Genomic DNA, 27,998 nt, shown 5'->3' with positions numbered 1-27,998 from the left:
AAGGAAAGAGAGAATTCAATTATTTTTTGTCTCTATTAAGAACCCAAACCTCCTGCCCACTCTCCTCACTTGGCAATTAGTGCTGTAGATAATTAACGAGGAGAGGGCAGCACCACACCACATCCCTAATCACGCACATTTCTATCTGGCAGAGTAAGGGACTGTTGTTATAATTTTGTTTCACATTACTGAGGCTAATTATATAATCGATCACTCCCAGCCCCCTGCAGTACCCAAGGTGTGTGGTGGAACGTTTTGATTTTAACCTGTAACTAGCTGTCTGAAAGCAGCCACTCCTTGGAATTCAGCACTTATTGGATTAAGGAGACAACTCAAAATATCTGCCTGGTTTGATGGGACAGCATGAGATCATTGTTGAAAATATATTTATATATTAGTGGTGTGCATGTCTGATAGTGTGTGTGTGTGTGTGTGTGTGTGTGTGTGTGTGTGTGTGTGTGTGTGTGTGTGTGTGTGTGTGTGTGTGTGTGTGTGTGTGTGTATGTGTATGTGTGCGTGTGTGTGTGTGTGTGTGTATATGTGTGTCAGCTTGCATATAGTCCTAAGCCATGTTCTATGATGTGACATTGCTGACTGGTGCTGACGTTAAGACTTTTCAGGGGAGAGTGCGGGGAAAAAGCCTGCATCAGGAGAAAAAGAGCTAGCCCATCAAGGGTGTATGTGTGTGTGTGTGTCAGGAGGATGCAGAGAGAGAAAAAGAGAGACTCTGCAGTCTATCTACAGAACATGGATGAGGAAGGCGGAGTCTTTTGATGTTGTGAATAGTGATTTTAGCTGACCAGAAACATGTCTAAATGATGCTGGATTTTCCAATCACAGGGTGAGCCCATGGCATAAACAAGAACAAACATCAATACAAGCAGACCAACAGGACAGAAAAATAAATTAACACTGAGCCACAGATGCAAGCTGGTATTATTTTTAAGGCACTGAGGCTGTGACCAAACAATATCCAACAGAGTATCCATCATACTCAGTTCTTCCTCTCTGATACAGCTGTAGAGAGGACATTACATTGAATGGAGATGGATAGTGAATCATTTGGTTCCAGGCAGGCCTGTTTACAATTCTGCAGACAGAACTGCAAAATAGATGAGCTATTATTGATATTGATCATGGCCTCTTATCAGTACCATTGATTCCAAATGCAAAAAAAGTGAGTGAAATTAAAAACAAAAAAGACCCTTTGAGGAGACTCAAACTTTTGTGAGCGGACACCAGTTACCAGTGATTCTGATGCACACTGTGGCTCAGGATCAGGATCGAGCTGTTGCATGATCGTCCTCCTCAAAGGGTTGGGATGCAAATTATAAGACCACTGCTGCAGCATAGAATTAAAATTCTATGTAGAGCATTGTAATGTGCGATCAGTGATCACACATACGCAAGCTTGCTTTGCGAATTACATGCTGAGTGTGAAGAAAAAAGACAACATGTGGGTCTATGCTGTGGCAAAGTAATCAACGATACCAGGAAGCGGAAATACCTGTGTGAAAAACCTGCAGGACCTTTCTCTCTTCTGAAGCTGCAAATTCAAACAATTCAGCTGTTAGTGATATAACACCTCTCAGTCACAACACACACACACACACACACACACACACAAACACACTCATTCACTCACACTCACTCGAGTGCAAAAAGGCAGTCACACACACACTTCAGAAACATTGCACAAAAAGACTTGGGTATATATTGTTATTCTTCTCACTCGCACCTTATTTTTCATTCATTCTCCCATAACCATCATCTATTCCCTTCCCTTTTACCTTCCAGGTGGTGTTCATAATTATTTGCTCCTCCATTCCTTTTTCTACCCATTCTCTGCAACTACTGACAAGTTAATTGATGGCATTAATTACTACGCCACTCGTGCATGATTGGTCATATTCGATTTCCTTTCAAAAATTAGCATAATAAGCAGGCATATTACTCACTTAGGTATATATAATTGGGCCATTATTGAAAACAAGAGGAATGCTCTTCCTCTTCTATGGAGGACTTCTTTTCTACAAATTCAACCTTTTTAACAGGCCATTTGGTCAACAGCAAAACACAGATTAATTGATTCCACTTACACATGTCCCCGGTATGTATTCACTTCACATGTGCTACTGAATTACTAAGAGGGAGCAGTGGAAATGTGAAGGGTGTGTAAGTAAGATAAAACAGGCAGACCCTAGTTAATAAAGCGGACCTTGTGGCTTAGAAAAAAAGCCAGTGACTGTATAAAAGGTGGCAGCGGCTGTCAATCTGGCTGTTAAACACCGCCCATCACTGTTGACCTTAGCAGAGACAATCAAGTAAACAGTCCGCCATCCAGTCAGTCGGTCAATTAGATAGCCAAGCCAGCCAGTCAGCCATTCCCAATGATTTAACTCACTTTAATTGAATGCCTACATGAACAAAGTACAAAACTAAATTTTTTCCTTGTCTACCGGAGTAGTAAAACAGATCCTTCCATACACAGGATAGAGTTTCCATTAATGTAATCCTGAAGTGAGCACTCAAGGCCGCATGTCAACAGCATTTTCATAGCTGTAGCTTAAAGGCTGAAGTTCATTAAACAATGAGCTATGACGTAAATGGCATCCCAAGCCTGTTTTCATCTCAAGTACTGTATGTTTTAATGAGAATAACTCCAAGGGCGAGGCAGAGTTTTATTAAATTCCGGCCCTGATCTGACAAGAGTTGCCAAATACTAAAAGCAGTTATCTATCCCACATAATGTTGAGCCAAAACTTGCTAGGAAAACCCTCATCATCTGGAAATCTACAGCATTATGTATGGTTCTTCATCAAACTCTGCACACAGAGACTTTTCTAACCCCTGAAGAATGAGTGTAAGACAAAACCACGAACCTCTAACGCTATTCATCTCACTGTTAACTTGAGTTTCTCTATCTGTTCCCGTTTTTCTCCCTCATTCCTCTTTCGCTTCATATTCTTTCACCTTGCATCTCTCCCAATAGCAGTGCCTGCAAGAAAATCATTCATCTCACTCAATCACTACCAATACATTGACCGCCCAACACAAGGGTTTCTTGAGGCAGTACCTTGGTGAGGCTGCGGGCTGCGCTGTCCTTGCCCCCGGGGGTCAGGTTCCTGAGCTGGACGTCCAGCAGTTCGACCAGTTGGGCCATGGCCCGCACTGTGGATGGCACATCGCCAGGACGCAGAAGCCCTTTGGTCTGCTCTGCCAGCTCCCTGGCCACAATTGCTGCTGTCTCGCCCGAACGGAGCTGGGAGCCAAACAGGGTGATGGGGGCAGAGAGTGGAATAAAGTCAAAGAATGAGAGACATGGATGGAAGTAAAAAAATAAATAAAAAATAGGCAGGCGAGGTGAGAGCATGAAGAGGAGGACAGTGAGAGGGACGAAAGAGTACAGCAGACAGATGGAAAAATGAAAGGGCAAGATGAAGGGCAGAGAGGTAAAGGACAGATGGAGTGAGAGAATTACATGAAAATGAAATGGGCAAGACAAGAACAAGGATGGGATGGTGGGGCATAAAGAGGAGTGATTAGGTTATTTGAAGGGGCGAGAGGAAGTGAGTGTTGTTCCCAGCACTTTTTTTTTTTTTTAGAACTCTTATCATAAAAACATTCAAGAATACTTTACAGTTACTCCTAGCACCTCTACTGCAATGCTGATTTCACACAGACCATTTTTTCCTTGTTTTGTCTTATAAAGAAAACCCTTAAAGTCTTGTGCCTCATGTGACAACAGCCATACATTGAAATTGTGGGACGTTATAGCTGAGGCAGTACTTTCCAGAAAAAAGTATCTTGAAGAAACAAACCCAAATATGTTTTTCCATCAAAAAGTAATGCATTTTATGTAAATTAGCCTATGATGATGCATGTTAGCGTATTGTAATGATAGCACAGCGTGAGTGAATGACCTTATTGGGCATTTCCATTCCCCTACAGCCATATAAAAGCTCACAGATCTGAAACATGAGTTAGGGTTAACAAATGAAGATGGATACATGGCCACAATCTTCCCCTGTAGTCAGTGCGTCTTCATGCATGAAAGATTGCTCCAGGAATATATCCATAACACATACCCTTATCCCCCCCTAAAGCTATGGGCTCGGTGGGAGCAACGAGGGCCAGCAGCAGCATTCAGACTTACTTTCTGCATGATGTGGTTGACCCAAGGCGACGTGCAGTTGCTGAGGTCAGGGCCTTGGGGATCCCAGTAGCCCAAATGGGCCACGCACGTGTATGTGGCAACGCCTGCAAGACAAGCAAAACAAACAGGGTAGGACAGCACTGACATTCACCAGGAGACATGAAGGTTCTTGAGGTGCCTGGGGTTCACTGAGCAGTTTGTGTGTGGATGGAAGGAAAATCGAAGAAGCAGCTTTATCATGTGAGCTAATTGATTCAAATAGGAGAATTTGTCCGAAGAAGTGTGTGTGTGTGTGTGTGTGTTTGTGTGTGTTGTGAGAGTTTATACTTCTACTCCACTACATTTTCAGAGGGAATTGTGTAATGTATATGTTTTACTTTTGTAAGTTTATTCCTCACTGTCATTTTTCGTGTGTGTCATTTGTATTATATTTAATTGACAAGTCAGGTCAATTTATTTATGGCACACATTTAAAAACAACAAATGTTAGGCTAACTGACGTGATTTACAGAGTAATTTAAAATTAAACAATTTAAATTAAAAAGAAATTGATTGTTTTTATCTTATATGTAATGCGCTGTTAGCCTTTTTGAATGTGTTCTATCAATATATTGACTTGACTACATTTAATTATAGGAGACAGCTACTGTAGTTACTTTACAGGGTAAGGTTTTACATGTGTGATGCACTGTTTGAGTTACTAGCCAGGAGCATGTGAAATATCTAGACCAGCTACAACATTAATATACTTCTTACAGGTTCAGACTGTGTTCTGCTGCTTATACCTTTGTATTTAATAGTGGTAGTGATGCTTTTACTTCAGAAAAAGATTTGAAAATGGTTTCTACCTGGTTTTCCACCTAGTTTCCACCTTTACCAATGAAACAACTCTAACATGGTTACGGTTGGATTTCTGCAACATTTTGCCAAGACTTTTGCAAAGAAGAACAAATATATTAAGACATATTTCACATGGTAAAGCTTTCAAATGTACTCTAACCAACCATTTACTGGTCCTACTGTCAGTTCCTATATACATTGATTCTGCTATATGCAGCTTCCTTACCCAGTGTGCCGACTGGGCAGGGCTGCTTGGCTGTCTGGCCTTGCTGTGTCCGGGGCCATGATATGTCGGCTGTTAGCCTTGGACTGCAGAAGTCCTGGGGAGGCAGGGCAGGAGGCTGTGGGGCCGCTGGAGGGATCTGCACCGGAGGGGAGCGTCCTCTCGCTTTCTGGTTGGTGTCGGGAATCTGGTTAGTGTCGGATGATGAGCCCCCGGCAGGAACCAGGACAGGCTGGCGAACCGTGGTGGTGGTTCGATAGCGCTGGCCGGGGGAGGTGGTGAGGAGAGGCCGCGGGGTGGTGTAGTAGGGAGGAGAACGAGTGGTGATAGTGCGGCTGGTAGATGAAGAGGAGGAACCTCCACCACCAACTGGACCTCCTCCGCCTCCTCGGTTAGGTGGCATAATGGGAGGTGGGCGATAGTCTAAAGAGAAAGAGAGAGAGAGGGTTTGAATTCACAGAAACACAACGTCTTGTGTTTTAATCAAAGAGCCAGGACCTAAAATGTGTTGTGCAGATTTGTGGGTCCCAACATGACTGGAGTCCGGATGTTTTCTGAGCTCCTCATGCCAGGATGTGAGTTCAACATGTATTCCCAGGATGTGAAAGTTAAGAACAACAGAGTTAAAAGAATCAAGTGATCAAGCAAACCATCTGTGGCAGCACCAAGTGATGTGAGCAATGGCCTACAAGCGTACATATTATTATAGTGACAGACACAAACACATTTGCAGGCACTCATTTACACAGCACTAAATAGCTTTGACAGGGAGTAGCTCATGTTTCTGATGACTTCCCAATATTCGTGTTTCATCCCTCGTCAATGTAGCCATATGCCAGATCTCTGTGGGGTTTTACTCCCAAGTTAAGGACGTGTTTTTCCAAACAGCATGTGTGCTTAAGTGGTACAATATAATGTATAAAAGCAAAATCTCCTCCAAGCAAGACCAACAATTGGTCTGCCCTACAAATGTGCACAAGGTTGCCAGTCTCTCCTATGGGGACTGGTACAAAGTAGTGACCTCCTGCTGCATAACCAGAAGAAGAAAAAAAACATTCTCTCAGTGTCATGCATGATTCATAACATTATGACATCATGAGAAGACGGAAGGCCACTTAATTGTATATGACACACTCTTTTATTGTCAATATTTCATTGTAAAAATGCTCATTTATTCACATTGACCCTGTGCGGGGGGGCAGAAATAAAGAATGGATCGAGAGAATGGAATAGAGCATGTGTTTGTGAAGTGTTACAGTACCCTCTTGTGAACATATTATACCAGTGTGTCTCTGCTAACCTCCTGTGGCTTTCAACTGCACATAGTACAAATCAATACTGTAGGATTGAAAGTTGGATAGAGGGAAATTATTTACATCTTTGCCTCATTTTCTCTTTGAATTATTTTATCGGCCTCAAATCATTTGGAATGTGTAATATCTCATACAGGTGGGGCCAATTTTCTAAAGCCACATTTTCACCTGAATACATTCTATAATAAAGCAGGGTATAGATTTGTCTCTCACTATCTACATTTTTATTATACAGCTGAGATTGCCTAACAGTATTTATGAATAAACAAATTACACTCAATATGATTAGGAATTTGTAACCTGAAGAGGTTTCACATTATGTAAATTATGCTAGCTCCAAACTTTATTTTTATACTTTATAAAACAAAGCTGATAACAACAGTGATTTGACTTCATCTTCCTATTAAAAAACCATGATATGTGGATTGCCTGAAGTGCACATAAAGGCAAGCACACAAACAGAGGCAAACAGACATAGACACAGAGGCAACTCTCCAAGATCACTACTCAAGCTACTCAAATATGAATTCTCACAATTTCATGTTATGCCACTTTAACAAGAGAAATATATATTTCATAATCTCAAGTTCTGTGTTTAGTCAATATTTTCTACACAGTAAGAAGACCTAACACTCTGTCCAGGGAAAGCTGAACCCAACTGAACTTGCCTAAAAAGATTTTCCTCACCATCTCCACGCTGACCAGCAACTATGAATACGATTAATTTTTTTCTGAAGAGTGTGCAATATACCGACATCACGCTACATGATTTCTGGGTGATGGAGTCCTTCAGGCTCCCAGAATTCATTTGCTGCCAGTTGGGGTAGCAAAAAGTGTGAAGTTGCCTCGTGCGGTTTCAGGTCTGCTCTGATGTTAAAATTCTTGATTCCACGATTTTCAGCACAAATGGAAAGCTTGTGTTTTTCTGTCTAAGGGGTTGGTCTGCCTAAGGCCATAATATGTACTACATGTTGGTCACTGACATTGAAGGGTTATAGAGTTTGTCGTCTCTTAATGGGGCTGTGTGTTTCGCTCAGGCAAGTGGTGGGAAATAATTGTACATATTTGTAACTGCAGTGCTTTTTTTGGGTGTACTGTATATTGACTGCATACTGTTCGATTTGGGGTGTGATGTGCACACAATTAGTTTACTGTAGTGTTTTTTGGTAAATGTTTTCATTTTCTGATGCTTTTTTTGTTCCTTTGGGGGTGAAGGTAATGTGTGTGTAGGTTTGAGGAAAGAGTGGGTGTTCATATTATTTACTGTGAACTGAAGACATCCCTTCCTGTGGATTTTAACTTTAATCAAAGAAAGTGCTCTCTCTCTCTCTCTTTCTCTCGTCTATCTGTCTGTCTGACTGTCTGTCTTGTTGACTGACAGCCATGAAACATCCCGCTCCGTACGTTATGTTCTCTTCCTCCACAACCCAATGGAGTGTTTCCGTACCTAAACTGTGCTGCTCCACGTTCCTGAATCACTGCTGCCCTGCCTCATGCGTTCTCCACGGAACATTGCCATCAATCATGCGTAGCAGCAGTGGCCTAGGGACTAGCTGTCAATCTGCGTGTGTACTTATGAAACAGAGAGGGAGTGTGTGTGTGTGTGTGTGTGTGTGTGTGTGTGTGTGTGTGTGTGTGTGTGTGTGTGTGTGTGTGTGTGTGTGTGTGTGTTTCTATCTGCACTCAAACGGGAAGCTCCATTAGGGGCTCTGCCACAACAATAGAAGAGTAATGGTGTGTGCGTGTGTGTGTTTGTGTGTGTGTGTGTGTGTGTGTGTGTTTGTGTGTGTGTGAGAGAGGTTGATGTCTGCTGTCATTTGAGTACAGGGCAGAAAACATAGGAGCTGGCAGCTTGGGGTGAGGTAACACACAAGCCTGCAAGCACCACAGGCAAGGGGCCACAGCACATCACAACCCATGCATCGCTATCTTTCGTCCTTCCTCTGCTGTTCTCTTGACATTCTCCATCTGATTTGATCGCTCACTCATAACTTGTTTTTCCTTTCTGCCACACTATTATTCTACCCATTTCAATGTATCAGCACTCTCTTTCAAGTATGCTCAGCCACATCTTTATTTTGTCCTCCTTTCTTGCTCTTTTGCAGCATTTAGAAAAAATGTTTGTAATGTGATGAATTCATCACCGGCATCACTCCGGATGCTGTGAAAGTAGCTGTAGGGAACTACAGGAACATGACATAACAGCTTCATGAAACATTTATGGAGAAAGAGGCTAGAGGTTGTACTCATGGGGACTGATATACAGTATCTTCCCGCGTTTAAGCTTAGGAAGCCTTGAGTAAATGCGCCACGACAACTTCATGATGTCAGCTAACCTGAACCTTGTGCTCTTCACCGAGACTGATACCACAAGAACAAGCATGTGACACAAAACTAAAATACAGCTACAAATTCACTTAAGTTTTGCGTATGTGTATGCCCTGCACATGCATGTGGGTGACACATTTTGACAGATGTGTTTAAGGAAAAAAAACTCAGTTATCATATTACATTGCCTCCGCGTGAATGATCAACATGGCTCTTAAACGGCCCCATTCTACCGCAGAAACGTAAGAAATCTTTAATTCAATTCAATTCAATTTTATTTATAGTATCAAATCATAACAAGAGTTATCTCGAGACACTTTACAGATAGAGTAGGTCTAGACCACACTCTATAAATTCCAAAACCCCAACAATTACAGTAATTCCCTCAAGAGCAAGCATTAGCAGTGGCTATTGCGACAGTGGCAAGGAAAAACTCCCTTTTAGGAAGAAACCTCGGCAGACCCAGACTCTTGGTAGGCGGTGTCTGACGGGCCGGTTGGGGGTGTGATGAACAGTGGCAATAATAGTCACATTAAACACTTTACATTCTCTCTTTCTGCATTGTTGCTGCATTGGCAAAATAGAAGGAGCATAATTACGCAAGTCACATGTGGGTGATGCAATGTTAAAAATTGAATCGATGAATATCGAGTGTGGTAACCACCTTTTAACATTTTGATATGACTAAGATCTGACTGAGATTGAAATGTTGTTTATCTAAATAAATTTGCAGTTTGGAGGTTTAGTTTATTTTCCATATGATCTTGCATGCATACAATATATTGTTCATATGGAAAATAATTAATCCACTAAATGAATACTACTACGGCACTACTCAAATATATAAAAGAGGACCCTCAATAAAAAAAAAAATATTTGCAATTTGCTATAATTAATTCGGACAATATTTTTATAAAACAATTATACAATTTGAGCACATCATAATGACACAATAGCACTAATAGTTGACGAGCCCTAACTATTCTATTCTACTGGTCAAATTCAATCTGCTAAGGAAGAAAGTGTGATTAAACTAAAAGCCCCCGAACTACGAATGGACCCTGTGGTGTTTTGTCCTCTGCTGTTTACAAGGTCAGGAATACACTTTCAGTTTCCACTTTCTAACCAACATGGATGAGAAGTCCTCAAAGTTCTCAGTAACAAAGACATATTTTTAACTACTATTCCATGACAACAGGCAAACTCCATCTGCTGAGGAAGAGTGACTTATATGATTGAAAGCTCCGGAACAGTTGGGATGGTGGGATTCTTTTCTATTCTATTTTCTATTCTATTTTGTTTGTTTTCCTGACCTGTAGCAGGCCCAAGGGAAGGTGAGACAATGGCAGACTGGCAGTAAACTTGTTCCTGGAGTTATCTGTCATCACGCTGGAGGGGCCATAGAGATGCTGTCAGTCAGCCTGGGATGCTGGCACATGATCATCTGACATGCAGGCAGACTGTGTGTGTGTGTGTGTGTGTGGGTACGACTGCCTGTCTCTGCCTCTCTGTTGCCGAGAATGCTCTTGTTGACTTCTCACTCAGTAAACAGAGGGATCGTAAATCCACACAACACAAAAGGTAGACGGCAGGGAGGAGAGAGGGAAAATGAACTTCCCCTGGCAAGTTTCCCACGTCATCAGAAAAGCGGCAGACAGCGAGTGAGAGAGGGGAAGAGGGAAACAGAAGCAAAGAGAAGAGGGATTTGAATTAAGACTTTAAAGTGTCTATACTGGTATGGTCTTTTAATATGCAAGATGACTACTTGCAGTTTCCTTAAAAGTTACTGCCTCCTTGCCACACACACACACACACACACACACACACACACACACACACACACACACACACACACACACACACACACACACACACACACACACACACACACACACACACACACACCATCCTGAACAGTAGCAAGGGATGGATCCAGAGGGGTAACAGCAAAATAATCTGTCTGGAGGGCACAAAGCTTTCTAGGCTGGATAGTAGCACAGACATTGAATAGGGCTGCATACTGCGATAACACACTGCCCCTATGGCTGCAGTGCACACACACAAACGTACACACACTCACTTGTGCAGACACTTCCTTTTCACTCAGTTGTGCGCCAAGCAACAGACACAAATGGATGCAGAAACACACTTTTGCAGACATTTACTTATCACTCACTTCCAACAAACACACTCATACGCACACAGAGCTTGTGGCGAGTGGCTCGCGCCTGCTGATAAGACAGAAGGGAGCACTTCAAAGCAGTGATACTTGGAGATAGAAAACAACCTCAATAGAGCCTCCCTCAAAATGGCTGCCGGGCACCACCACGTCCCACAGCTAATGTTTCCAAATACAGACACATAACTCCTCAGCCCTGTTGGTTTACCAGTTGCATAATCATGTCCTCGCTCTGCTGAGGTTGGAGACACCTGCAGCAAGTTTGCAAATCCCATGCCTTTTTCTTAATCGGGGGATGTTCCCTTGTTCAAAGCAACAAAAAAACAGTACAGGTCTTGTTTTTCTGTTTAATAAAGGAATAAATCATGAGCATATTCCTTTAAAGTCCAGTGGCCTCTCCTATTCCAGACATGCATTGAATTTATGTTAATTCTGTAAGGACAACAGGTATGAATATATAGTAGGCATTGAGCAAAATCCTATTACTGTCTTAGAATGAGAGCTGCAGCCACTATGCAAGTGACCCTGTGGCTATTCAATAATTTGCTCCCCATAATTTATCACCATGGCGCATCATTTGAAAATTAAGATGGTATCCACTTTGTTGCCCCCCTGCAATTTATTTTATATATTTACAAAATGAAATCCAAAAACAGCACAGCCATGGTGACCCGCCCACTGCTCTCTCTGTATTTACTTCCTGCGAGGCTGTGGGTTTCCCTGTTGTCCTGACTAGGCCTGCTTAATTTGGCATCTGCTTTTTGGCAAAAGAGAGGTGGTGCGGAGGCCAAATGCTCGAAGAGGGCCTTGCTGGGGCAATCCAATCGATAAGCACACACTGCAGGCAAGGAACAGGTGCCCTGGACTCTAAAGCAAGAAGTTCAGTCTGCTGAGAAGACTGTGTCGTAATGTGTTTGGAAATGAGGGAGATAGGCATGGAGGGAGAAGACGAAAAAAGTGAGAGCGAAGAAGTGAGAGTGGGAGTGTAGATTAGGTGTGAAAGACAATGTAGTCATGTTGCCTTACATAATACTGTTTACTGTTTTATGTGGATGTCCAATCAGTGTTGATGGTAAATGTAGAAGATTGAAGCAATAAATTCCTCAGTGCGTATTATATTTACTGAGAAAGCTGCAGTTCGCAGCTGCAAAATCTGTTGTTCTTCCTGCATCCAGTGACGTGACAGTGACATAGGTAGAGGCCAGGAAGAACTACAGGCCTTTTCAGCTTGCATTTTGCCTCCGGGTAGCGGCAAACAGAACTTCCTTGTTCTCTTTGCTTGTTGTCATCTGAAATGGGTGCTTGCACGGATGGTACACCGACCATGACAGGGAAAAGGACGGGATTGCAGCCACTAATCAACATGGTCTCGCCAAATGCGCAATTGACCCACTGTGTTATACACAGAGAAGCGCTAGCATGAAGCTAGATTAGCCCTGAACTTAACAAGGTTTTGACCGATGTTAGCGTTATCAATTTCATAAAAACAAGACCCCTGAAGACACTCTGTGAAGAGATGGGAGCTAAACATTCAGCTGTGCTGTTTCACAGCAAAGCCAGGTGGCTCTCGTAAGATAAAGACAAAGACTTTGAGCTCAGAGAGGAGATTTGAGTGTTTTTAAAGGAGAAGCGTATGCATGAAGTTGCAAGCAAGTTTAGTGATGAACAATTTCTGATGAAACTGGTCTATATCTAAGCGATATATTTGGAAAGCTGAATGAATTAAATCTTCAGCTTTAAGGGAGAGCCAAGCACCTTCCTCACCTGACAGACAAAATAACCCCATTCACTCGAAAGCTCAAGATGTGGGGCAGGTGACTTGATCAAGGAAATACAAATTCCTTTGAAAATTTGAATACATTTGCTGAAACCAGTGATTCTGGAGCCACCACAGTGATTCCATGTCTCAAGGAGTACATCTCTTTCCTGAGAGGATTCTTTGAATAGTACTTCTCAAACAACAGTGCTCATCATGACTGGGTGAGGGATCTGCTGATTTCAGCTGTACTGAAGAGGACCAGTTCATCGAGATAACATGTGACTCCACCGTGAGGCTGAGGTTTACAGCTCAGACACTGAGTGGATTCTGGCTTGGTGTGGAGAGGGATCATATACTCATACGGCAGAGGGCTGTGGTCATTCTGCTTCTCTTTGCCACATCCTTGCTCTGTGAGGTTGGGCTTTTCTGCTGTGGGCTCACTGAAGACAATGTGCAGATCTAAGCTCAATATTGAGAATGATTTGGGAGTGGCAGTATCAAGACTGCAACCCCGTTCTTTCTTGCCAAATATCTGCATGTGTTTTTTCACAGGTTTGACTTTATTTTCACAGCAAATTGTATTTCTTTATTTCTCTATTTTTGAAAAAGTACTCAGACTGATGAGCAATCTAGTGACAAATGTCACAAAAAAGTGGCTTGATAAATTAGAGTGGTAGTTGCTTTTTTTTAATTTGCGCTAAAGAAATTATTGAAAGAAGGGTGAAAGTAATGTTCATGATCTTCATGTTATTTCAATAAACAAGTTAAACGTGGCCCATTTTGTCATCATGTAGTGGTGGTGGGGGGCATGGACTTATTTCTTCCTCCAAAGGGGGGGATGACAGAAATAGTTTGAAAACCACTGGTCTAATCAGTGAAATGGTGAAAGAGGGCATCCACTTTAACCATTAACTCCTGTGATTCTCTCCACTTTAGCTTGTTTCCAATGTTTCCTGCACTGCTTAGCCATGTCGCTTGATTGCAATCTGGTGCCACAGAAGGCAACAAGGAAAAGGGGATGCTGGGGTGGGGGAGGGTGGTGTAAATAAGTGGTGAGGGTGCAAAGACAATAGAAACGCCATGCTTGACTTCCTTGGGAAATGGAACTCTGTGATTCCAGCCATTAAGAGTTCAAAGGTGAAGCTTTACATTTCTGTAAACTGACAGAGTGGCAAGTAGAGGTCATCTCTATATGACTGTATTTAATAGATTAGAATAGAATGCCAGCGTTTGATTACTCTCTAATTAAGATTGAGGCTATCACTTTAGACACTTTAAATATTTGACTACAGTAATTTATTTGCAGTTACTTAGATGTCACACTGAGTTAGAGTTCTGACTTTTTCAAAACTGTGTGTAACTCTCAACACTAAAATAATGCGTGAGCAAAACACAAATGAATTGCTAGTGCTATTGGGCTTCAAAATTTTTCTGTTCTTAGGTATTGTAAAGAAGCAAACTGTCAAGTGAGTTATTTTTCAGTGTTAATTATTGTTTTGTCCAGCATACTTTAGAGGTTGTGAAAATGAGACAGTAGATGTGCAAAGGTTTAATAGGTGTTTTTGAGCAATGGAACTGTAGCAACCCATTTTTTAAGTTGTGCAAATTGAATAATGCACATGTAAATGCATTGCAATAATCTTGTACATAGTGAATACACTTAGATTAAGTTGTTTTGATGAAGTCATAATAAAATGCATGTTACTGGTTATAAAGTGTATTTCTCTAACCCTGTCTCTCTATGACAGAATAAAAATACCTGCAGGGTTGCTCAGGAAACTTTCATAATTATACAAATTTCAGTGTGCTGGTTCTATCCTAAATGTGAAATCAAAAAAACTTGAGTAGATCATCACCTTAAAGTTCTAAAGTTAGACAGCACTAGGAGGAGAACATACTGTATAGCATATAAGCCCTTAAAAGTACAATAAACAGAGATGTTGGGTAGCAAGAGAAAATGAGACAGAAATGAGGAGAAAAACAATAAGGGTGACATAAAGATCGGAATAGCAGTGTACAAATTGAAATGTATTTAGTTTTAGCCCCTCCCTTCCTGAAAATGTAGATAACATGAATAATTTTGCGACTTTGTTGGGAAAACTTTCTAAAGTGTGGCAAGGCAGGCTGGAGGTGATAAATTATTCAAATGTTTCATCGGAGCCATGCCGCTTGCGTAGGGCAGGCCTCTATAATATGCACGTAAGAAGACATGATGAAACAACTCCATAAACAGTAGAGAGTGTTTGGGGAGTGTGGGGCGAGAGAAAGGGGTGATGCAGAGACAAGTGACTTTGACTCTTACGCTATGCATTCACACACTATATTCCTCTATAATACATCTAAGAACACTCAATGAAATAGCATTGTGTGATGTGGAAAAGGGTTGGGAGCAGAAAAGGAGGGCAGATTAAGCGGGAGATAAAGATGATAGAGAAAAACTGTGAAATACACAGAGTCAAAGAAAGAAAGATATACAAAAAAGGGGTATATTCAGGTTCCTGCCATTGTGAGTGCATGTGACTGTGTGAGGGAAAGAAAGAATGGGTATTTAACAGACAAAGAAGAAACAAACACACATGGGAAACAGTAAATGTAGAGAGGCCGTACATTTTCTTTTTTAGTACCAAGGGAGGAAAAATATGCATTTCAAAAAGATATTCTTTCTGCTCAATGGTGTGATGGAATGCATGGGAGTAAACCTTTATATTATCTGTTGGCCTAAGGTGAACTAAACTTTGCTTAATTTCTTCTCTGTGATGTTTAAATTTGTATGCTTAAAGCAAACCTCATGTGATATAGGCTAGACAATTACATTTTTCAATATGGGGGTCAATTCTTTCGATACCTTATACTTTGAGGGATATAAACACTGTTTTTGCTAATTTATAAAAACAAGCCAAACTTCTCAAACACAGCAGTGTTTATTAATATTGTCTTATCACAAGCACCAACACTAGAACTTTGCGGAAATGTAGTAGTACAGAATTGGCAATGTTATGACTTAAATAAAGATATATCTGATCAAGATATACACCATTCAGAAATAAATAAACTGACTAGTCCAAACAGTGCAAATGCGTCAGAATGAACTCTTCTAAAGTGCCCAGTGAGCTGCATTTGTTAGCCAGACAAACAGTAATTGGTGCTCTCTGTGTTGGAGTCCAATTGTGCTCAGTCCTCAGTGGCCTACCCCTGCCTTCTCTTACTCCACGGCCCATTTCCTGTCTCATTTTATATCTTTTAAGAAGTCCATATGAGCTGAAACAAAAACAGGGCGAGCATTACATCAGTAATAAGCGGAAACCCTCAGAATGGCCCCTGTCCTTGGCCTGTTTCCTGAACCGAGTGTGGAAAAGAAAGGGGAAAAAACACCAGGGCTGGAACATGGAAGGTTTACCTTACAGTATACTTAATATATTTATAGTGATCCTAAACAGAAAATCATAGACAAGACTTGTTACAAATGAAAAGCAAAATATAGGGTCTGCGTACAATAAATCGACTTGTCCCCTCATGTTCTGAAGAATGAGAAAACCATGCAGTTAGGGTAGTTAATTTATTCCTTGTCTTCATTGAGTGAGGGAGTGGGGCAAGGAGGGGAGTAAAGGACCTGGGCTGCATTGATTGTATGTATTTATCTCCCGCTGGTCAGCAGTCTGGCTTGTTGCTGTGCACTAGAGGTCATTCTCCACATTGAAATCCCCATTGATCTCCTCTTTAGAGCCTCTTGAGACACCAAGAGCTCCATTATGAGAGTGATCACACTCAAGCTTGCACCAATAAACACGTATGCACACTCATAAATAGAGAAACACTAACTCATACCGTAAGTACATTAGCACGTTAGCACACTGGCATGCACATCATTATTCACACATAAACACACACAATTTTTATCGCAAGGCCTCCCTTCACATATGCACACTGATCGGTAGAAACCAAGTTTAGCACTGCCTCCCTCTATAATTTCTTGTACTGTGCCTCCTAACTGCGTGTAAGAGCATGCATTAATTCAGACATCATTTAATAAGACACGCAGCCAGACTGCCTTGACCACTCCATAGAAAGGTGCTGAAAGGCAATTAGGCTGGGCAAATAGCCCTTCAGGCTCCAGGGGCATAAGCCCTTCCATCCAGACGAAGGAAGGAGGGGAGGGGAGGGTGGACTCTAACTTCACACCATAGTTGAAAGAGAGTCACTCTGGGTTACACAGTCTTCCTAGCCCTTGTAGACGGACACAGCGATGCTAGCCACGGTTGATCTAAATGAGTCGACCTGAGTCGATTCGTGACCTCTCCGACCTGGGTTTAAAATAGGTCAAACACTGTACAGCTTAGATAAACAGGCATGCCGTTTCTAACCAAACTCCTCTTTAACCTGCATTTGACCTGATTTCCTGTTTTACTTACCCCTAGCGGTAGTAATGAAGATGAATGGAGTTATGTTTGTGGTGCTCAAAGGATTTGAAAGCTACCCTTTAAGCGGCAATAATCGATTTTTTGGTCACTTGGCAGCGGAACAAGCTGTAAACACACCTTGTAAAATGACTGTGGCAAACGTGTTATCAGACAGCTGCCTATTTGTGCATTGAACAGACGAATGTAAGTTCAATATTCACTCTGTTTTAGCTCTGTTTTGGGCTCTACCAACCCCTTATGGAAATATTTGGCTTTTAGCACCTAACTGCTCCACTATGTTTCACTGGCTAGTCGCTAACCTTGTCTGTATGCTACCTTCACAGCACCAAACAGCAGACAGTTTATCAAAGCTGTTTGTTAAAAACAGCTGACTGCTATCGTTGATGTTGTGTTTTAATGGTAATATGTATGTTACTAAATTTGCAGATTTGGGTCTTAGCCAAACCAAAGACAACCAAAGATAAACCGTTTGACAGCTGCCTCAACAATTGGTCAACTATAAAAGAAAAAAAACCTTCAAAGACAGGTTGAAGTGTCTTCAGATTGTCATCATATGTGGATGTCCTGTATGAAAGCGATATCAGTTCCTCCTCCCTCCAGACGCTCCTGGCTCCATTCTCGAGGAATGCATTACGATCTGTTAAGCAGCTGGGGAAAACTAAAGAGAAGGCTGGCAAGTGGTAGAGTAGAAAGGCAAGAGACATTTACAGTATGTAAGGCTCAGCATAACATCATTAGAGATATATTCCCCTTAAGGTGTAGATCAAGGTTGACTTTATGATGTCTTTGTGAATTATCCTTTGGTTGACTAAAGCAGAAACATTTCCACAAATAGAAGCTCTGCAGAAATCTACTATTTAAATGACACTGGTATATCCAGGAACAGCTCTAAAAGTATTCTCAAGTTTTTTTTTTTTTTTTTTTGTGCAGATACCGTAGGCGGGGTGGTGGGGGAACAGTCATAATTGAGAACCGTGACAGCACAGATGGTGCTTTTCTTTTTCTTTTTTTAAGTCATTTTGCAGAATTATTAATTGGAGGAAGATTAGTGTCTGTAAGTATTCCTTATGTCACAACAAAAACTCATTTATCATTATGAATATTAAAATGAATGAATATTAAAAGCATTACATATGCCAAGGTGTACCATGTGAGGATTTAAAAAAATCACATCACAGCCTGTCCAATAAATTAAGTGGGGAAAACCTGCATCTTTTTTCTTCTTATAACACATGGTACTAAGCTGAAATGGCAGGAGCAGGAGGAAGAGGCAAAGACAGAGGAATCATGTTCAAAATTGGGACCTACCATTGTTGCCGAAGTCCAGCGAGTACTTGACCACATGATAGTTATTCCACACGTATAGCAGGTTGTCTCTCGGGTTGTAATCCACTGCAGCGATGTACTGGTAGGAATTAGGGAACGGTATGTTAACCGTCATCTCCTTGCTCTTATCAGTGTTGTACACGTAGTCGATTTTGTTCCCCGTCCCTTCATTGTCGTCATCTTCATAGACGGTTTTGACCACGTACAGGACTCCGCAGATCATGAAAGCATTGGATGCCGATCGTTTGTCGTAGCTGGTGTCCCAGGAGCCTTCAATGCGCAGGGTGTAGGGGTTGAGCTGGCTCACCACGATGCGCCCGTTGTTCTGTTCTGTTGCGTAGATCACCCACAGTCCATTCTCGTCCACTGCTAGGTCAATGTCCGACTTGCCCCCCCAGCGGTATGGTGAGGTGTCATGGTAGTTGGCATTGGCAATAATGGCCTCACCACTCTTGATGCGAGTGCGCAGGTCAAACTTTACGATGTTGCGGGTGCGCTCCTTGTTGAAGAACAGTGCGCCGTCATAAACGACAAAACCGGTCCCATCCACGCGATGTGGGAGTTTGTAGGTGGTGGTGGGACGGCCTGCAATGAAGTCCTCCTTTGACGAGTACTCTGTCAGTGTGTCCGTGCGGTACGGCGTCCAGGGCATGTAGTAGATCTTGTCTGAGGCCTGCAGTGGGTCTTTGCACCATGCACCGGACTGGTGATCTGACTCAAAGAGATGCTCACTTTGGTACACTCCTCGCAGAATGCCAGGGCAGAGAAATACTGAGGAATAAATGACAACATTTTCACATTAGATACCTTTTTATACAGTCGCTGTAAAATGTCAACCATTCGCTCTAGACTTTCTGACAGTGCCTGTGAAATGTTTCCCTCTTTTCATGAATGCTAAATTGTATTGTAACTCAACCTAACCACCAGTGAGTGACGATGACACGATAGGCTTACTGTGTTGTGATTTGGATGTTGTATAGTTACTGTCATTCTTAAGAACAGCAACAGCATGCCTGCTACAGATAATGCCCTGCTCTCACAGCTAAGAGAAAAAGAGAAAATGGCACATTTTGTTCTACTTCCTCCCTCCCTTTCTCTCAATTCTCACTTCTCCCTCCCTCCCCGGCTCCTTATTAGTCTCATAGCTCTTTCTTCCTTTCCCTCCCTTTCTATCTCTGTCAGGAACAACCAACTGTAGCGCCAAACACATCTTTTATCGCCTGCTGTTTCTGCAATTGTTACAATAATTCATTTCCCATTCCCCTTTCTCGGTATTCCCATCTTTGAATACTGGGGTCATGTTTTATAAGTGATGTGGGAGACGTAGTAAATTCTGGGAAACCAGTGCGACCGGAGTCATAGGGACCTTTGTAATTTAACTGGAATGTTGTCACATACACACACATTGCAGATACACACAGAGACGAGCCAGATGTGCATTGTGGTTTTCCCATTCTTACCAATAACAATTTCAGATCCCACGCAAAGGGCTCGGAATATTGATTGCATTTTCATTGGCTTTTCAAAGCACTGGCACAATTTTCATATCATGGGGAAGCATTTGAAATATTAAATGTCAATGTAATTCTCTGTTCATTGGCTTCTCATAAAAACGTGCTTGGCCTGTGGAGAGTTTGTTAAGTGACATTCTACGCAACACCATGAAATAATATGGGCCTAGAGTGTGTCTAATGAGAACCAGTGTTTCTAAATTGCCTCTATATGCTGAGATCAAGCCGTCTTAAAATAGCAGCAGTGACTTTGAAAGAGATGTCATTCTGCCATGAGGTACAAAACGCTTCAGGCGCTGGCATCAAAAAGTAACACCCAACCCTGGATTTTGAGCATGTGTGAATGTGGGCGTGCTTGTTTCACAGACTTACCTTTTTGTTCTACTTCTGCATGAGCCATAGGCAAAAGATTTGAAGAAAAAAGAAAGAGAGACAGACAAAGAAAGAGATAGAGACAAGAGACAAAAATAGATTAATGATGCAATAATAAGGAAATCATGATAATACAATCTCGGATCTTCATAATCATTCTCATATTTCATCCTAACCTTGTGAGAGTGCCAGGATGCTCTCCATGTGTGATTGGTAATAACGTTACGTAAGCGTCTGAGGAGACTGCACTGCAACAGGGAAGCTATCTGACAGTAATGCATCTTGCATACCGTATGTCATATACCCACACAAACACATATGGGGGAACAGACACACGTGCCATGCAGAAACAGAGAGAGGGAGAGGGATACTGATGGCAAACACACACAAGAATATGACACAACATAGAAAAATAAACAGATTCATAGTAAAGTATGTCTATGGCGGCCCTATCCCTAGTGCGGGACAAAATACAGCAATGCAAAACGACCTGAGATAATGAGCTCTTTAATGTACGCTAATAGCAACAGAGCAATGAAAACTAGAAAATGTATTTAAATTGGGATTGCATTTCAGTGGACCAGCCAAAATTGGCACGTTAAAATGCTTTCTGATGCACAGTGGGTGATTTAACACTTTGTGTATGTCACCTACTCTGTGTGGCTCTGTGTATGAGTGAACAATCATCTGTGTGTGGAGGTGGGAGCATACTGAATTCACTGGGTTGCTTCAACCCCAACACCAATTCCCTGTCTATTATATTTAAAGTGTTATCCTTAGAGCTTCGACAAAGGGTTGCTCATGCCGCCCCGCAATGAAATGTGCACACTTGCTCGAAGCCTCTCAAACATATGAATACCATTCCACCTTGTTCCCAGGGGGACTGAGTGGAATGTGAACATGGCAGAAACCTAATCCTGCAGGCAGTGCCCTTGTGTCGCTCAAGACCGTTAGAGACCTGGTGAATGAAACTGCTCCCAGGAGAGGAGAGGAGAGGAGAGGAGAGGGAGAGGAGAGGAGAGAGGAGAGGAGAGAGGAGAGGATAGAGGAGGGGAGAGAGGAGAGGAGAGGAGGAGGAGAGGAGAGGAGAGGAGAGGAGAGAGGAGAGGAGGAGAGGCAGAGTCCTCAGAGGAAAAACATTTGGAAGAACTTCTGTATGGGACATGTTTATATATAGCACAAGTGCACTACATATTGCACAGTACATGCATAAACTCTTCAACCAATTACAGCCAAAACTCATCGCCAGAAGACATACACAAACACATGTGACACACACAAACACACAAACACAAGCAACGATTAAATCCTAGGCTCATGAAAAATGCATGGTAACTGGTGTGGCTTAGCACAACTCCCGATAAATAAGCAATCTCTAGAAGGAGATCGTGTTAAACCTAAAATGTGTGTGTGTGTGTATATGTGTATGTGTGTGTGCGTGTGCAGTTACTAGTGACGATATGAAATGTTTTACCACGAGGAAGCAGTTCCCTTGTGAGAAAAGCCGGGAAAGACAGCAGATAGTGTGTCTGTGCAGAGCAGGGGGGATGTGCGATGGAACAGATATTGATGTACCAAAACACACACAAACACACACACACACACACACACACATTTAAACAATACAAAGAGGCACATTGTGGTCAAGACGACGTGGATTAACGACAATGAACAACAAACTTTGCAACACCTGGAGCTCTTATACAACCTCCCAGACACAAAGGAAAACAGTTCAAGGTTGCCAGCATCTAATAGATTTAAAATGAAAAGGTGTGGCGGCAACAAGTACACCAAATGGCACACCAAATGTCAAACAAATGTCATTCAATTTGTATCGCTGCTTGTTGTTTCACTAGATTAGCAGATGCCTCAGTCAGTGACCTCATTGCAAGATCTTTTTCAGAGGCATTCTCTGGTTTTAATCTCCATGACAAGGGCATAAAAAGGTTTTTCACAAATCAATCATTCATCTTTCAGTGTGCAATATTTGACAGAGGAAATATAGGTCAGTGAGACATTTGTTTAAATGTTTTCTTAAGGTTAGCTCAAGTATGCAAGGTGATGCAAAATACAAGAGGTCTTTTGTGTTACTGCTAATGCAGTCGCCAGAGAGAAAATTTATAATGTAATTCATAATTGAATTCTGCAGAGGTGTGTCATGTTTTTATCTATCCTGTATCTTTGACTGTTCATTTGCAAAACCACTTATTCTGCACTATTGAATAGTTTAGTTCTGCAGCTACAAAGAAAAACCCATTTTGCTCATTTATTCCTAGCTTTGAATTAATATTAGAAAACAATAGCAGAAAAATAACACAGAAACTCTGTTGTGACAATGTGTAGCCTGTCTAGTTTCATATTCATTAATATCTGAATAACATCTTACTTTTTTATTTCTTTAGTCACAGGAACTGCTCTGTACCTTGGGTGTTTTTTTTTCCCTCTTTCCATTTCTATTTCTCATACACACACTCACACAGAAGCTGCGTTAACCTGACTGTTGTGCGGCATGAAGATAATTAGCATTTTTATTGAAAGCATATGGTTTATTAAGGAGGTATTCATCTAGGAGGAAAGACGGTGTGTGTGTATGTGCTCATGAGTTTGTATAATATGGTCATTTGCGTGGGGCGCGCACGAGTGTGCATGTTCCTGCTGACGAGTGGCGACAGCAGCCTTACCGCTGCTATCTCAGATCACCAATCAGCTCAGCCACCTAAAGCCCAAGGTCATTTATGGACACAGACAATATTCATCTTTCTCTCTCCATTCTTCCTTTTGTTTATTTCTGTCCTCATCCTCACCTGCTGCCATTCTCTCTCGTCGTGTCACGCTGTGCCTTTCTCCTTGTTCATTCTCTCCGTTACGTCCTCTGTATTTCCACCACATCCGCCAACCCAGACCCTGTCCACCTCTCACACTGTCTTTTATCAGTTAATTCCTTCTTTCTGTTCCTCGTCTGCTGGCCTCGTCTAACCCATTTCTCTCTATCTCTGTTTCAGCTGTCGCTCTCGCTCTCTCGCACCGTTGCTCTGTCTCTCTCCTTCTGTCTCTTTGGTTCCTATCCATCTTCCTTCGCTCTTTCTGGGAAACAAAAAATTGCCTGCATATGTGTACACACACAAACACATGCACACATCTACAGTATACTGTACATGCACATACAGAAAGACATACACACACACACACACACACACACACACATACACATGGCTCTTCTCATGTTATCATGATGAAGTTATTCTGAGGGTCCAATCTGACAGAAGTCTTTAACTGGACAGACAAGAAGGTGATTTTATCTTTTAATTAGCTCTCCTACTGAGCCACGTCTATTGTCTAAAATAGACTGCATGGGTATTGCATAACATATCACTGGCTTTGCTGATTAATACGCTAAATGTGGTCGTAGGCTAATTGCTTCATAACGACAGTTGGAGAGTCAGGGTCTGCTGCTTGAAGATGAGATAATGGATAGACATAATCTCAAGCGTTTCCCGGCTCTTTTTTTTTAACGGATGACCATAAATGAAACAATCCAAATCATCATATATCTTTTTCTGCAGCAATAGCGTATTTGTAGAGATTAAATGTATCTAGATACGATATGTGAGAGCTGCCTTGGAGATATACTTTGTACAGTAGTGTGCTAATGTATGGATATTTATAGTCTGCCTGCAGTGCAATGAGCAAGTATACACAGGTGGCTAATTACTGCCAATGCTAGCTGGCTAGTTTGGCACACGACTGCCACACACTCATACCACAGAGAGCCAGAGAGAGAAAGCGAGAGAGCACTTGATTTTAGCTCTGGAAAAGAGCCAAAAACCTGCAGTGCAGGGAGGAGAGATGAAGAGCTGTGAAGGTAGAGCGAGCCAAAAAATTCTCAAGAAAAAAAAAAAGGAGGAGAGGTGGAGGGGCAAAATTTCCCAGAAAACTGAACCGTACATAATGTAATTACCTGTTTTACAACCCACTTTGAGATTTGTTTACAATATCTATGTAGTGCTAAACACAACAGCCCTACTTCAACATCTGTGCTGAGGGAAAGTACATCTATGGTGTCTCTTTGGAGCTCAGCTCATTTTCTTTTTGCGCAATCAGTTTCTAATTAGCAACACCCGGCCTCAGGGTCAGATGTTTACACTCTACAACCCTACCAGTGTGTGATAATGTTGAGGGACACCTTCTTGAGTTATGTATGTCCCTTGATGTTACAGACATTTAAGTGCACTCAAGCCGACCCTGCCTTTGAATGTTAATATGATGATGATTTGTTAAAGTTGTTGTAAAATGTTTTAGGAATGCGACAGTTTGAGAACACATATTTCAGAAAACAAGCCTCCTTTATTGATCAGTCTTGATTTAAGGCAACATTTTGGTGATATATCACCGCTTCACGTCTTGCAAAATGTATCTTTTACAACAACGCCGCTGACAGCATTGATTTGCCATGTCAAGCACGCCAGCTTGATCGTAGACGGCTGGGTCTCCGGCCTGAATCTCAGCAAGCAAAAGTATTTGCTCTAAAGTTCAGACATTATTCTTCAAAGAAAATTGATTTCATACATATTTTAAGGATGCGATATGAGGGCTCAAGGCTCTGCCATGTAAAGCTTGAGGTATTCTCAGACAAAACAATGTAAAGTGTGGAGTCACTGTATCTAATGACTAGTTTAACCTTTATACATCTTATTTTTCTCTGCAACGCTGTGCAACATTTCTCATGGCGAAACAAACCCACAGGAGCCAGGTAGTGTATCACAGCGCTACCTGATCCAGCCTGAACACTTAGTCAGTACACAAAAACTGATAATGTACTGTCAAAGGCTCTCTCTATCTCTCTCTCTCTCTCCAATGCTCCATCTCTCGCTCCTCTATCCTTTTCTCCAATGCTCCATCTCTCAATGTCCCTCCCTCTGTTAGCTGAGCTCTCTAATGACTTCGGTTTCAGATGCTGTCTATTTTTGCAGGGGGAGGGGGCGACGGACCCATTGTTTATCAGATCAGCGTGCAACTCGTCTTCCTACTGCCCTCAGTTGTGCCTGAGCTACTGTTCTTTCCGGTGATTAATCTATGAAATACGTAGCTCGGTATTTTCAGCCGGGCAGTTATAATAAAGATGAAGACAGAACATGCAGAGACGTTTCAAATGAATGGATGAGACAAGAGTGAAAACACACACTGACACACATCCGTTTTGATGCTTGCAGTGTGTGTGGTGTACGAGTGTGTGCACGTGCACTTGGTGGGGCATTAAGCAGGTATCAGGTTGTGTTTCCATCTGCTCCAGAGAGGGCTCTGATAGTCCTATTATTTAATCTGCTGGTCATTCTAGACGCCAGGCAAGAGCCGTTTAGGCAGACATAATTGAATGCTTTAGTGTGGGAGATCACCTTGGCCGTCTGTATGGACCGTGGTGCCAAGGCTGTACACTCAGACGATGTCAGACTCACAATAAGGATCTGTGATTTCTGCAGCACTAATTGTCAAAATCTAAAATTCAAAACATTTGTTCCAACCAGTTGCACACCTTTCTTAATGTTGGAAGAGAGAGAAAACTAGTTGGATATATGGAATCAAAAGTTTCCCTAAATCACATAAAACAAATTCTGCTTAATGAGAAGCAAATTTGCTTTGTAATGACAATAACTAAAACCAAGGTAGTTTATTCTAAACAAGATTTCACCATTTTTGTATTGAAAACAAGTGAGGGTCAGTCTCCTTTTTCAATTATTTTTTGGCAAAAATAAAATTCACAGAAAAGACTGACTTTTGGAGATGGACCTTTTTTGCTGTAATTAAATCTACTCTAAATATATCTTATCTCAACTCTAACTCTGTGTGTCTTTTATGACTTCCACAGCAGTTATGTTTGTAGCAAACAAAAAAATTTCATCAATAAGATAAACACTTTGCATGTACAAAAATAGACACATTTTCATTTCACAACACCCACACTGCCTCTTGTACTATGTTTCTGTGAGCTTTACAAAAGAGACCATATACAGTAAAATGTAATATAGAGTAGTATGACGTATCCAGTTCAACATTATATTTATAACAAAGACTCATTACCTATTTTTATTTGAAAGTTGTTTGGAATCTGCCACTTAATTGCAGGAGGCCTATTATTAAAGTGTTCTTCAGCGTTGTGTATTTTCTACTATATTCAGGCTCTGTACTCTTTTCTTTACTTATTGAGTAATATGTCCTCTCTCATAGCATTTTATATGTTCTATAACTTAAGCTTTGGCTGTCTTCTGGCAAGGTCTTCAGTCTTCAACATGTGGCAAAAATCAAATATAACTTCCATGTGAACAAAGTCAATTATAATCATGTTGTAATAGAAGAGTAGTGATAGGGGAAATCACTTGACATTCAGCTTTATCATAAAACCGACACAGAAGTTGCATTTAAGCTTTGCCTTTGAAAAAATCCTCTAAACTGGAATGCAGTGTGAAATAAACATCAAGGACAAATAGATGTCTTTGATTTACTAAGTGTCCACCCTGAACACTTATGCATTTATTATGCAATGAGCTGTAACCTAGATTTTGGGGGAAACTATGCTGGTAAAAAAAAGTTTCACAGGTGGCAAATTTATCGACCATGTCCCATGAATGTTTCACTCCAGTGAATATGACCCCCCAGTCTGTTATCATGTGGTCAAAGGTCATATCGCCATCTGCCATCAATGGAGCCCATCCTTCTTTCTCATCCTTCCTCCGTTGGAGTTTCCCAGTGAGCGGTGTCATCATAGTTTCCCATGTAAAGTGACTGTGGCACTCAGATTACAGATTTTGATTTTGGATTAAAACTGCATGCTTTTTTTGTTTTTTTATTAAATCAGTATGAAAAACTGCAGGCTTTTCACAATCTAACTTTAGAAAACAGCAAACATTTATCAAGAGCTTAAAATTAAAGACACATTACACCGACATCCAGAATATGTGGATGAATGTTGTTAATGAAGACACAGTGTACTCAAACATATGAGTAGTGGCATCACAGAGATAGGAGGTCAAGAAATGTTAAATAAAAAAAAAAATTTAAAAAAAGGGGTACTTACTGTATGGGACGCACTCATATTGGACTTCCAAGTATTTGTATGTGCCAGGACAGGGGTCAGGGAAGACGTCAGGCCCAGCCACCACCGCACACTGGGTACGGTTGTTGCATCTACATGGGGATGAAGCAGATATGTTAGTTGAGCACATTCAGATGCACAGATGTGCTCACAAACACCCACTGACAGATGCACACGATGTGTCTTTTGAAATCCAAAGCGCTCTTTAATGCAGAACAATGACTCTGACACGTGATGTTATATAGAGATGTATTATATCCTCATATAATTCACTACATTCATCCTGAAACTCAAGAGTCATCTGTGTTTAAGGACCCTTTAGATTGACAATAGAGCAGACAATGTGTCCTTATTGGTAAACCTGGTATTGGTACACCTGGAATGGGCATTACACTAATGGAATCATTGAGTTTACTCATACACAAGGTGGTACACAATGGCTACTAAAGAGGAGTTGCGCAAGGACACTTCTGGTGTGTGTGTGTG

At 41.5% G+C, this 27,998-nt stretch overlaps 1 protein-coding gene across 12 annotated transcripts in view; it reads right to left on the bottom strand.

Annotated features, from left to right (window-relative positions):
- Positions 1–27,998, bottom strand: part of adgrl3.1 (adhesion G protein-coupled receptor L3.1) — a 111,849-nt gene that overhangs the window by 35,349 nt on the left and 48,502 nt on the right. For 8 of the 12 annotated variants that reach the window (XM_039794557.1, XM_039794913.1, XM_039794738.1 and 5 more), the window contains exons 5-11: positions 27,495–27,604; positions 20,426–20,440; positions 18,525–19,313; positions 5,223–5,642; positions 4,157–4,260; positions 3,077–3,262; positions 1,508–1,546 (exon numbers count right to left, since the gene is read on the bottom strand). In XM_039794557.1, the coding sequence (XP_039650491.1) occupies positions 1,508–1,546; positions 3,077–3,262; positions 4,157–4,260; positions 5,223–5,642; positions 18,525–19,313; positions 20,426–20,440; positions 27,495–27,604 (1,663 nt within the window). The remainder of the gene's footprint in view (positions 1–1,507; positions 1,547–3,076; positions 3,263–4,156; positions 4,261–5,222; positions 5,643–18,524; positions 19,314–20,425; positions 20,441–27,494; positions 27,605–27,998) is intronic. The other 4 variants (XM_039794650.1, XM_039795153.1, XM_039795495.1 and 1 more) reach the window with 1 other exon arrangement.

This window comes from Perca fluviatilis, chromosome 1 (assembly GCF_010015445.1).
Source record: "Perca fluviatilis chromosome 1, GENO_Pfluv_1.0, whole genome shotgun sequence".
Classification (NCBI taxonomy): Eukaryota; Metazoa; Chordata; class Actinopteri; order Perciformes; family Percidae; genus Perca; species Perca fluviatilis.
Note: the sequence above shows the minus strand (reverse complement) of the source record. Positions and strands in the feature narration are given on the sequence as shown.